The sequence below is a fragment of the Mesoplodon bidens genome (assembly GCF_964165515.1).
Source record: "Mesoplodon bidens genome assembly, chromosome: 18".
NCBI classification, from domain to species: domain Eukaryota; kingdom Metazoa; phylum Chordata; class Mammalia; order Artiodactyla; family Ziphiidae; genus Mesoplodon; species Mesoplodon bidens.
In genome coordinates, this window is record NC_138175.1 from 1,866,936 (window position 1) to 1,878,967 (window position 12,032).

General features: G+C 64.3%; 1 protein-coding gene across 2 annotated transcripts in view; it reads right to left on the reverse strand.

The window, feature by feature from the left end:
• ZFPM1 (zinc finger protein, FOG family member 1) overlaps positions 1–12,032 on the reverse strand; it is a 68,502-nt gene that overhangs the window by 29,045 nt on the left and 27,425 nt on the right. For both annotated transcript variants that reach the window (XM_081216428.1, XM_081216427.1), the window contains exon 3: positions 10,460–10,588. In XM_081216428.1, coding sequence (XP_081072554.1) covers positions 10,460–10,588 — 129 coding nt within the window. The remainder of the gene's footprint in view (positions 1–10,459; positions 10,589–12,032) is intronic.

Genomic DNA, 12,032 nt, shown 5'->3' on the forward strand with positions numbered 1-12,032 from the left:
GTTTTCGGGGGTAAATTCCTAGAAGCTGAACTGCTGAGTCAAGGCAGGGGCATCTCAGCACCCTGAGGGGCTCGGGCAGCTCCAGCCTGAGCACCTGCACGTGTGTGAGCGCTCGCGGGGCTGGGGGTGGACGGCCTGGTGCCCACTGCACCCAGCAGCTCCCAGCCCCACAGAGACCAAGGGTGGACCTGGGATAGCCGGATGGATGCCAGGGCCATCTTCCCGAGGCACGGGGGCTGGGGCGTGCTGTGGGGGGGGATGGGGCCAAGGAGGGGTGGCCACAGAGGCTCTGCCTGCAGGGGGAGGGGGTGGCCAAGGAAGCAGGACCCCTCCCCCCCAACACACAATAAGCCCCCGATAGCATCGCTCATTTCAGGCCCTGCTCGGCCCTTTCGGGCAGGATATGACCAGCCCTCAAGCCGATGGCGGCCCCTTTGTCCCATCTCCAGGGACCGATCTTATCGGCGGCATCCACCGCCGCCGTAATGGAAACATGCGGTGAGGAAATAAGAAGTTACGCGCGGAGATAGAGGCCTAATAACAAATAAATAAATAAATGAGGAGCCCAGCGCCGCGTGGGGTGGGGGCTCAGGGGACAGCGTCACATCAGGGGCCGGGCCGGCGGCTCCCGTCCTGGGTCTGGGAGACACTCTCAGCTCGCCCAGCCTCGGTCTTCTCACCTGTCAGGTGGGCCCGGCAGAGCCGCCCGCGCCCTGGGCTGCGGGGAGATCCTGTGACAGACGGAGCCCAGCACCCGGGCGATGGGCCCCGGACCCCGATACGCCCCAGCTGGGGCTGCGGGACCCCGCACGTGCTTGGAGGGGGCCACCGCATCGCACACGCTGCCACCCCCCGTCCCCCCGCTGCCCTGCCCGTCCGCCCTCGCAGTTCCTCCAGACAGCCTGAATGTCCTGTCCCCCTCCCACAGAAGAGCAGCCCGAGCCCAGAGAGGGGCGCCGTGGCCCCTAGGACCCCAGAGGGAGAGGTAACAGCTAGAAGCCAGGTCTGCCCTGGCACCAGTGGCGGGGGCCCTGCCAGCCCGGAGTAGCGGGACGGTAACAGTGCTGGTGACGGTAACAGGGGCAAGGGTGACCGTACTGGCCCCAGTAACTGTGACCGCACAAGCCAGCAGCAGTGCCCGCCCTGGTCCTGGGAAGGGAACCCACCCACACTAGCAACGGCGGCGACAGAGGCGACGGAGCAGAGTGGCCGTGACTGCCTGCCGTGAAGGCCAGCCTGTCATCCCAGGTCCCCCCACGTGTGCGTCCGTGGGCTTTCCACCAGCGGGGGCAACGGTAGGGAGGGGCGCTGACGTGTCCCAGGCCGCATGGCCGGGCCACGGTGAGCCTGAGCTTGGGACCAGGAGGACTGCTGGGAAGGAAACTTCCAGAAGGGGCGGCCATCTCCAGAGGCTCCCAGGTGGGGCTGGGCAGACCTGCACCCCCTGATGTCTGGGAGGCCCTGGTGGGGCAAAGGCGGATGCTCAGACGCCCAGCCTGGGGGGACGGCCGGGGCAGGAAGCCGGTGGAGGGCGGAGGAGGAAGCTGGCTCGATTAGCGCCCACGGCCGCAGATAGCCACTCCCGGAAGGTGGTGAGGTCAGCGGGCAGCGCGGGGCAGGAGGCCAGGCATCGGCCCCCAGCCGCCGCCAGGACGGTGGGGACCCGGGCCGTGCTCGCCAGAGGGCAGCCCGCTCCCGCTCAGCCTCGGCTGGCACAGAGTCCAGGCTCGCTGAGGGGGGCCCGGGAGAACCCCGTGGGGCCGGGCTGGGAGGCGGGACTGTGGCCTCCAGCCCTGCTCAGGTGCCCTGAACCTCTCTGGGCCTCAGTGTCCACATCTGAAATGCGGTGAGCACAGCACCGGTTGCCACATTTCCGTCTCAGACTTTTCACGGGTCCCGTGTCCACCCTTGAGCCCCTACAGTCCACTCACCATGCAGCCACCAGCCCTCCCGCTGCCCCCAGGTCACCGCCCATGGTCTCACCACTGGGCCTTTGCGCTGGCCGTGCGGGCAGTTTTCCCAGGTGTCCGCAGGGCGGGCACCCCCACCCACTGAGCTCTCAGGGCAAATCCCCGAGGGTGAGGGGCTCGCCACCCCCTGCACTTCTCAGTCACATTCCTTGCTTAGCCTCTGTGCCCCTGCTGACCGTTCTCTGCTTGGGCCGCGGCTCCAGGAGGGCAGCGGCTGGCTGCATCCCCAGGGTCTATGACAGGGACCAGCACACAGTAGGTGCTCAATAAACGAAAATGCAAGTGAGTGAGCAGAACGGGCTCCATGGCAGGGGAGTCTGACGGGATGGCGGCTGAGTCTCGCTAAAGAGCGGCCCACTGACCACCGGCCCCTCTCATGGGTTCTGGCCCCCACCAGACCCCGAGGCCCAGGCCTTTGTCAGGGGCGGAGGCTGAAGTCAGAACTGGGCCAAAAGGTGGCTGCCCACTGGCCAGGCTGATGGTGCTGGGCGGTCAGCACCTCCAGGGTGAAGAACTGCTCACCACAGCTAGGAGACTGCCCAGGGCTGAGGGGTCAGCAGCCCGACCACGGGGGAGGCTGTGGCCTCAGCATCCCCTCAGGGTAGAGGGAGCGGAGGCCCCTCTGCTCAGGGCCTTTTTGGGGTGCCGTGTGTGGCCTGGTGCCCAGGCCCCTGGTGCCCACTGGGCAGCGTAGGACATGGCATCCACGCCGGCCAGGCCAGCTGCGAAGGAGAGGCCGTGGGCTCTCGGTCCCCACCTCGGCCCCGGCCTGGGGGCTCTGCCCCACAGGGCCCTGCTCGGAGAGGTGGGCAGCTCTGAGCTTTGGTGGTGGATGCTGGCCAGGGGTTTGGGCCCCTACCCTGGCCTGGGGACCGATGCTCTGGGGAGGGGCTGGGGAGGGTGTAATGGAAGAGCTCAGGGCCCCGGGGACAGCGGGCAGCCGAGGTATCCGTCGGTCACCCTTGGCCCACGGCCCACGCTGGCCAAAGCCTGTAACCTCCGAACCCCACTTCCAAGACAGCCACCTACAGAACAGGATCCTCCCCTGTCTGAGCCCACCCCCTCCCTCCTCACCCCTGCATGCGTCCAGACCCAGCTGGGCCCACCCTGGCCTCGGGGCTCTCGCCTTTGCTGTGCCCTCCACCTGGTACACTGTCCCCAGGAGGCAGCTGGTTCCCCTCCCTTTTCTGGTCTTTGCCCAAATGTGGCTCAGGACACCCTACTCAGAACCGCCCCTTCCTTTATTCCGAGCCTCACCTCCTCGGACATGGGACTTTTTTTTTTTTTTTTTGTGGTACGCGGGCCTCTCACTGCTGTGGCCTCTCCCGTTGAGGAGCACAGGCTCCGGATGCGCAGGCTCAGCGGCCATGGCTCACGGGCCCCGCTGCTCTGCGGTGTGTGGGATCCTCCCGGACCGGGGCACGAACCCGTGTCCCCTGCATCGGCAGGCGGACTCTCAACCACTGCGCCACCAGGGAAGCCCCATGGGACGTTTTTACTTCTTTATTATTTAGTCTCTGTCTCCCTGATGAGAACAACAGCTCTCTGGAGGCCTGGACTCTGCTGGCACCAAGCACACACTTAAAACACAAGTGTTTATTGAGTGAATAAACGACCTCCTTCTCTTGCCCGCTCCTGGGCTGTACACCCCACCTCCTGTTTCTACGGCCCGTGTCACCACACAACACACCTGCCACTTCTGCCAGCACCTGGTAGGTGCTCAGTAAACACCTGGGAAGGAAGGCCGACTGCGGGCACACACGACCCCTCCTTAGGACCCCCCAGCTCCTGGAGTCCTGGTCTGCTCAGCTGTCGGGGTGGGGTGTCAGGATGGGCGGAGGGCCCACTGCGGGTTTTCAGGGAACATGGCCCTCGGGGGACATCTGGGCTGGACCCCCTTCTCTGGGATACCGAGAAGAGGTGGCTCCTGACACAGCTGCTGGGTCTGGCCTCTGGAGCTGACCCCAGGCTGAACCCTGCCACCCACCATCGCCCCCTCCTGTGCCCCTCACCCCCCCCACCCGCTAATCTAAGATAAATAGGCCTATCGGGCCGCAATGCCAGGCCCGGTGATAACACAAAATAGCTGAAATGATTTTTCCCACCCACACATGCTGAGCTGGCGGGAGGGACGCGCGGCCAAGCCGTATCGGCCCATCTCCCCAGCTGTCCATCAGGACAGGCCGTCCTGCTTCAGCTGCCCGCCCACCGCCCGATAACAAACCTTGAGGTTTGCATAGAAACTCCAGGCGGCGAGATTAGTCAACCGAGCGCAGCCCAGATAGCCAGCCCGTCGCCCTTGCTCACGCTCCCGGCGTGAGGATTCCCAGCCTCCAGCAGGCCCTCGGAGCCCCGGTGCGGCGCAGGGGCGGGAGTTGGGGGGTGGGGGGTGGAGCGGGCTCCAGTCCCCAAGCAGGAAATGGCACAGATGCATCCTTGGGCCCCTCCCACCAGCTGCCCGCCTGCCCGTGCGCCCGGAGGTACTCACCCACTAACCCACTCTCCACAAGGCAGCTGACCGAACGTCCCACTTAACACCCCACCCCCCATTTTACAGCCAAGAAAACGGAGGCGTCTCCCTACGATCCATGGCGTTGAGCCCAAACCCTGACCCATTTGTGCCGTCTCATCTCTCCCCAACTCTGTTCCAGCCTCTAATGCTCCAGCCACGCCCATGCCATCCAAACCTCAGGGTCTTTGCACGTGCCAGCTCCTTGCCTGAACACCCTCGGCCCACTCCAATTTATCCTTGGGGATGGGGGGGCCCACCTATGGTGCTGTTCTGGCCTGACCACCTGGCTGTCCCCTCTGCTGACGTGCAGTGAGTGGGGACATGGCCAGCCTTCCCATCTCTGCCTCTAGGGCCTAGGATGAAGCTGAGGGCAAAAGAAGGTGACACTTAGGGCTTCCCTGGTGGTGCACTGGTTAAGAATCCGCCGGCCAATGCAGGGGACATGGGTTCGAGCCCTGGTCCGGGAAGATCCCACATGCCGTGGAGCAACTACTGAGCCTGCACTCTAGAGCCCGTGAGCTACAACTACTGAGACCGCGTGCTACAACTACTGAAGCCCACGCGCCTAGGGCCCATGCTCCACAACAAGAGAAGCCACCGCAATGAGAAGCCCACACACAGCAACGAAGAGTAGCCCCCGCTCGCCACAACTAGAGAAAGCCCGAGTGCAGCAACGAAGACCCAACACAGCCAAAAATAAATAAATAAAATTAAAAAAAAAAAAAAAAAAGGTGATACCTGATGTTCAGTCAGTTGAAATTTGTTCTGTAAACAGTGGTCACCAGGAAAGAGTTCCAGGCCCTGAGACACTTACAGGTGAAGGGGACCCCGGTCCTGGGGCTCTGATCACACAGCCAGGTCACAGGACTGGCCACCCCCTTCTTTCCTGGACCCGTGGAGCCCAGGCCACTTGACTAGCCCCCAGAGCCGGTGGGAAGCCCCTGTGGGCCCCCTGGGCTCATCACCTTGCTCCCCAGCTACGCACAGCACCCCCAGTGGACAGCCCTGAACTCAGGATGTCTGAACCACGTTGCCTCCCAGACAAGCTGTCAGAGAACTGGATGGACATGTGCTCGTTCTCACCTCCCCTGTGCGGGACACAGTTGGTGGGGGGGAGGGCAGAGGAGTGACACCTGCTTGGTCCACCCCAGGGAAGTCCCTGGGTGGAGGGGACCCCCCCACGAGATCCCCTGGGGCCCCAAACCCAGGACTGGGGCCCCAAACCCAGGCCTAGCGTCCACTCACTGCCCTCCCTCCGTTTTCTCATGACCTGGCCAGGAGCCTGAGGTCATGGTGACTGCCACTGGACAGAGGCTCCGACGGGGGTCATGAGGTAGGTGACAGGCTCAGGACCCCACGGTCGGAAGGGACCCTCAGGGATCTCAGCCCTTGTGGGGGCTGCCTGTCTGCCCGACCCTCTGCTTTTTCTGGATGTTAAGTGTGGAGACAGAGGGGGCAGCGGGTCACTGGGGGCCGTGCACCCTGATGGGCAGAGGGCACCGGGGACCACAGAGCTAAGGCAGTGGCAGCTACCCTCCCAGATGCGCTTTGGGGATTTCAGATTACAGCTCTCAGCCATCTGCATATCAGAATTTTAAACAGCCAGCCCCTCGAGCGAACAAGGTCATTTCAAAGATAAAAATACCCAGCTCTCCGGGTCCCTGCTGCCCGACCCCTCTCCCTTCACACTCCAGCCAGCGGCTCAAGGGAAGATGAGGGCAGGGCCAGGCAGGGCAGCCCCCTGCCCACGGCGGGCTGTAACTGTCCCCCACAGACCCTCAGCCGGGGGTGGGTCCCCTGCTCTCCTCTCATCCACTTTCCCTGAGGCAACCCCAGGGGACCCCCATCTCCCTCGGGACCAGACCCCCTGCCCACCTGGCACCCTGCTCAGTCCCCCGGGAGCCTGGTGTGGGCTGTGCCTCTGCCTGGCACTCTCCGCTCCCACGTCCACGTGGACCTCCTGACCTCAGCGCGTTCGTGCCCTCAGGCCCCTCAGGGTCATCTTTCTGTCTAGGACCGCTGCCTTCCCACCCAGTCCACGGTTGGCTCGCTGGTGGCATCTGGGCTCCATGAGGACCAGGACGCCCCGGCCTCTCGCGAGTCAGCGGGCGCTTACCCTGCACCGTGCAGCGCGGCCTCGGCTCCAGCCTCACCCACCCACATGGCGGCTGCCGCCCACACTGCTCAGAGGAGGGCGGGGACATCTCCGAGGCCAAGCGGTCTCAGACCCAGCCTGGATGCCGGGTTCCTGATGGTCAGTGGGGACCCCTGGGCCAAGGTGCCCATCACCAGTAGGGGTATGAGAGGCGGATCCCCCCTTCCCTGCTCCATGGCCACGTGCTCGGCTGGCCGAGGGGTTGCGGTGCCTTTCTGCTCGACAGCGGAATTCTGGTCTCAGAGAGCAGCGTCTCCCTGGAACGTGCCTACACGCCCCCTCCCCTATTCAGAGGCACCCGGGCCACCAGGGCGAGATGACGGCACTGAGTGGGGAGCTGCTCTGCCCCGCGTCCCATTTGTACAGATGAGGAAACTGAGGCCCAGAGAGCTCGAGTAACCAGCCCACAGTCGCTCAGTAAAGCTGGACCCCAGCCCAGGCAGGCAGGCTCCGGCCTCTCAGCACTGCTGGGGTGGGGGTGGTTCCCACTTGAAGCAGCCACACTTGAGAACTAGCCGTCGGCAGCTAGTGACCTAATGATGGTCACAACGTCCAGAAGTGAACACGACACTCTAACCACATCCCAGCCTGGGTCTGGAGCTCTGGGGTCGCCGGGTCATGGGTGGGAGGAGGGAACGAGCGTGGGGACAGTAACAAGGCCAGGAGAGAACAGGCCCCTTGCACACCCGCACTCTCGTGTTTACAAAGCCCTCAAGGGTCCAGGACCTCGCTGTCTGCGGTGTGTGTCGACAGCCCCATGGGAGGACAGGAGCTAGGAGGCCTCCCTCCTGCCTGGTGCCGTGTGGTATCTCCTGGGGGTCTTTGTGGCCACCTGCTCGGGGCCTTGACTGCTGCAGGCCGAGCGGCCGCGCTGTACCCACCATGCAGCTGGAGAGAGGCACTGAGACCCAGCCTCTCTGCCAGGCTGATGTCACCTGCCCCTGGGACCCTGCAGTGTCAGCACCCTCCCTGGGCGATGGGTCTCACCCACAAGCCAAGTCTTGGCCAGCAGACAGTGGCCAAAAAGGCGAGATGGGGGTGACCACCTGCATGGGCAGCACCAGGTGTGTGCGAGCCCCAGCCTCCAGGGCCTACCCTCACGCAGCTCACATGGGAAACCGAGGCTTGGGGCCCAGTCACTCCTCAAAGCCAGACAGCACAGGGTGCGCTGTGGTCCAGACCAGCCCGCCATCCCAGAGGGAAAGGCGGGGGTGCCCCCAGGTACAGGTCGGGTCCCCAGGGCTGCACTTTTCCCCATGGGGGATGGGGCAGGAGGGGCAAGTGGAGATCAAAAGACATACTCAGATGGTGGGGTGGGGGGAGACATGAAGGGGCGGGGCCCAGAGGGACAGCGAGGGGAGAGGGGCCGGGGAACCTCGCAGGGCACCGGGACCTGCAGCGAAGGCCCCGCTGGACACCCATCCCCCGGCCGGTCCCTGGGCTGGGCACTGCCCTTGGGGACGGCGACCCAGGCAAGCCTGCCACCCTATCGCCAGCACGGCGGCCCCTGTGAGATAAGAGCCCACGGGGCCTCTCTGGCTTCCCGGCCGGGTGATAAGTGTGGCCTGTTTGGGGTCTGATAGGGGGCGGCCACCACGGCGGTTGGCCAGAGGCCGCTTATCGGCCCATCGTTGCCCACTGCACAGAAATTCCTATCTGTGGGGGCCGATAGGGAGCCCCCCAGCCCCCGAGGATGCAAATAGCGCAGGAAGCTCCCGGGTGCACCCACCCAAGCCACGGCCACCGCGGCCACCCCAGGGTCAGGTTCCAATCTCCAGGGGCCTCTGCCTTCCCGTGTGTAAAACGGGATGGTGATACTAAGTCCGCAGGGTGGGCGGGGACCGACCGGAGGACAGCGGAGGCTGGCGTCTACACACTTGCCGCCCGAGCTCCACAGCCAGGCGGTGGGTCTGCATTCTGGCTGTGCCACCTCGCGGGTGGTGACGTGGACGGGCCCCTTAGTTGCTCTGTGCCTGGATCTCTCCGTAAAGGGGAGGGTCGCCTCACCCCTGCCTCGAGGGGCTGGTGTGAGGACCGCCTCGCACATTCCTCCCCACGGTCACCCTGTCCAGCAGCTGCTCTCTCAGCCCTCCGCCTGCCCAGTGGCCGATCAGGGCCCACAGGCAACCAGGCGGTCCCTGGAATGTGCGAGCCATGGGCCGAGGCAGTGCTGAGCCAGCGTCTCTGGGTGCTTCGTTGTTACCCTGTCCTAGAGCTGGGGAAACTGAGGCGGCAGAGTGGTCTGACCGTGGGCACCAGCCCCACAGCACTGTCCCCTGTGCGTGGAATGGCCCAGCCCCGGCAGGTGGGTATCTGGCTCAGCTGTGCCCAACTGGGCTGTGAGGGCCTCGTACACACATGACCTGTCCCTGGCCAGGTGCTCCTTGTGAGGAGAGGACATCCCTGCCAGGACCCTTGGGGCCCTTCCCCTCCCTGTCACCGAGTCACTGAAGTGGGGTGGGGGGCGGCCGAGTCCATCCAGAGGGCAGCAGTGTCCCTGTGCCAAGCCCCATTCCCGTCCTGGGGCAGCAGAGGGGACCCCAGCCTGTCTGACCCAGGATGCTCCACTCCCAGGCAGCACCATGGCCCATCCAGGTGGGAGACGTTGGCAGTAGACTGTTTCCCTGTGGTCTGGGGTCACCAGCTAGGTTGTGACCACCAGGCCCATCCCTCCTTCTCTGGGCCTCAGACACCTACCTACTGTAGGAAGAGGTGTGTTAAATCAGCAAGGGGACCGGAAGGCACACATGCCACCTCATCTACTTGGTGCCATGCAGACATTACTAATCGATCCCAGCACTCTTTCCTTGACACCTTGGGATCCCGATGAAGGGTCCACATGGCCACTCGAATTGAACCTGGCAGGAGACCATCTCTGACACCCCTGGGAGACCAAGGGGGTCCTCTCTGCCCTGGTGAGGTCTCCCTGACCCCCCGCAAGATGAGGCCCTTGCCATGTGCCTCCTCTCCACTGGCCACTGACTGCATTTGTGTCATCACAGCTCTCTGAGGACCCTGTTTGCTCAGAGCTGTACGTCGGGTACACAGCAGGTACTCGATATGTGCTTGCTACGTGCATGTTGCACGTGCATGTGCAACCTCCATTCTCTCCCTCTGTTCCCGAGGACCACGCCCTCCCTCCTTCACCCAGCAGCTCCCAGGACCCCTCCGAGCTGCCCCGGTTCCCCTGAGCCGCGTCAGTTGTACTTAGGAATCACGGCAACAGCCGACACACCCAGCCTGCCCTATACTCATACATGGGTGGAAGTAGAGCCGCGGGCAGAACACATCTGGTGGGCCCTCCGAGGTCAGAATTCCAGCTGCAAGTGGGGGTGCGGCAGTGCTGGGAGCACGAAACCGCCTTCAAAGGCACTCCTGATCCAGGACCCGGCAGCTTGGAACAGCCTCCGGCCCCCCGCCACGTGCTGCAGCTACCCCAGGGGTGGGTCCTCTCCACCCACACAGGCCTGAGCCCCTAGCTGGGCTGGGAAGGTTCAGGCACTCGGCCGCTCCAGACTCGCATTCCCACCTCCAGGGAAGCCTCAGAGGCTTATCTGCTGCTAGGGGCCTGGGGTTTAGCCCTGAGCACCGGCACAGCTTGGCGCCTACCTCCAGGGAAGCCGCTGGCCCACAGGCTGGCTGAACTTTGCAACAGGACAGACCTGGGCCTGGTACTTCACCACCAATCTCCTTGGCCAGTGGGCCGGGGCCTGTCGCACCCACGCTGTCAGGGTGGCCAGCTCCCAGGACTCCCAGAAGGCTGGGCCCCAGGGCTGCCCTGGAGAGACAAGGCCGCCAGACCCCGGTCACAGGCGCGCTTACCTGGCCCGCTCCAGGGGCTGCTGGCCTCCTCCTCCTCCAGCCTTGTCTCTGGCTCCAGACCCTCCGTCTCCTCGGAGCCTCCTGGGGACGTGTGGGGGGGTGGTAGCGGTGGGGGTGGAGGAGTAGCATCTGCAGGAAGGAAAACACCAGAAGGTTCTACTGAGCCTCAGGGCACCGAGTTGCCCGCCCACCCCATCCTGTGGCCGGGAGGGATACTGAGGCCCAGGTGGGTGAGCACGTGGCACAGTTCCCGCCACCACCCTCCCCCCACCAGCTCGTTCTCAGGGGGTGCCGTCAGACATCTCAGTTTCTCCCCCTTCATTTTTGGCCTTTAAACCCCCTCAGCCCAGGGCTTCTCTGGTGGTGCAGTGGTCGAGAGTCCGCCTGCCGATGCAGGGGACGCAGGTTCGTGCCCCGGTCCGGGAGGATCCCACATGCCGCGGAGCGGCTGGGCCCATGAGCTATGGCCGCCGAGCCTGCGCGTCCGGAGCCTGTGCTCCGCAACGGGAGAGGCCACAGCAGTGAGAAGCCCGTGTACCGCAAAAAAAAACAAAAAAAAACAAAAAAAAACAAAAAACCCCTCAGCCCCTTATTAATTGCAGCAGTAATAGCTGCCCTCCTAGCTGCTGTTAATGATGAGAGCGTGGATGGCCTACCGGCACGCCCAGGCCAGCAGGCACACGTGCGGCCCGGATCCCTGGTCTCCTCGGCCGGCAGCTGGGGGCTCCTCCGCCAGGCCCCGCACCCAATTCCAGCCCAAAGGGCATATTTGCCTTTCCTGCTGGGCCCGATAACCACCGTGGCCCCCAATCGATGAGCGCCCATAAAAGCCCCCCCTTGGTGACGTCACGCGCCCGGCAGATTATTAATACCCGCGATAAGGGCCATGATTAACATCGAATAAATCAATCACACGGTATAAAAGTCCTATTATTTTTGGCTATAAATCAACGCGGCTGGCATCCGAGCTCCAGCCACTGCGCGGGAGCCGCACTGGGCCCGCCCGACAGGCAGACATTGCTCCTGCCGTCTTATCGCGCCCATCAGCGCGTTATCACTGAGGCCTGTGCCAGGTGCAACCCCGGCTGTTTTTTTCCAGCTCCTCCCCAGTCCCGCCCCCGCCCACACCCCGTGCAGCCCGGCTCCCAGATCAGATAAGGGGCCCGGCTCCCCGGGGCAAAGTCCACCAGTAACCAGCCGCTAGCCCTTTGGAGAGCGTGGCCCCCATTAGCACGCAGCACCCGATGATGATGGTGGTGGTGATGGGGGGCCCCTCGCCACTCCCTGGGCCCTCGGAGGGGCTGGCGCCCGGTTACAGATGCGGAAACCAAGGCTCAGAAAGGGCAGGAGCCCGGGCCGGGACAGGCCGGGGTGAGCACTGGCCGCAGCACTAAACAACTGACGGTGATGGTGAAGGCAGAGACAGTAACAGCTGTGAACAAGAGCGCCAGAGCCCGGGTCCTGAGCCCCCACCCCGCCTGCTGCCCCGGGGGAGCTGAGGGTGACGGGAGCCCCGGCCTTGGTTTCAAGTCCTGCTGGCCTAGCCTCCTTCTCACTGCACAGCCCCAGTGAC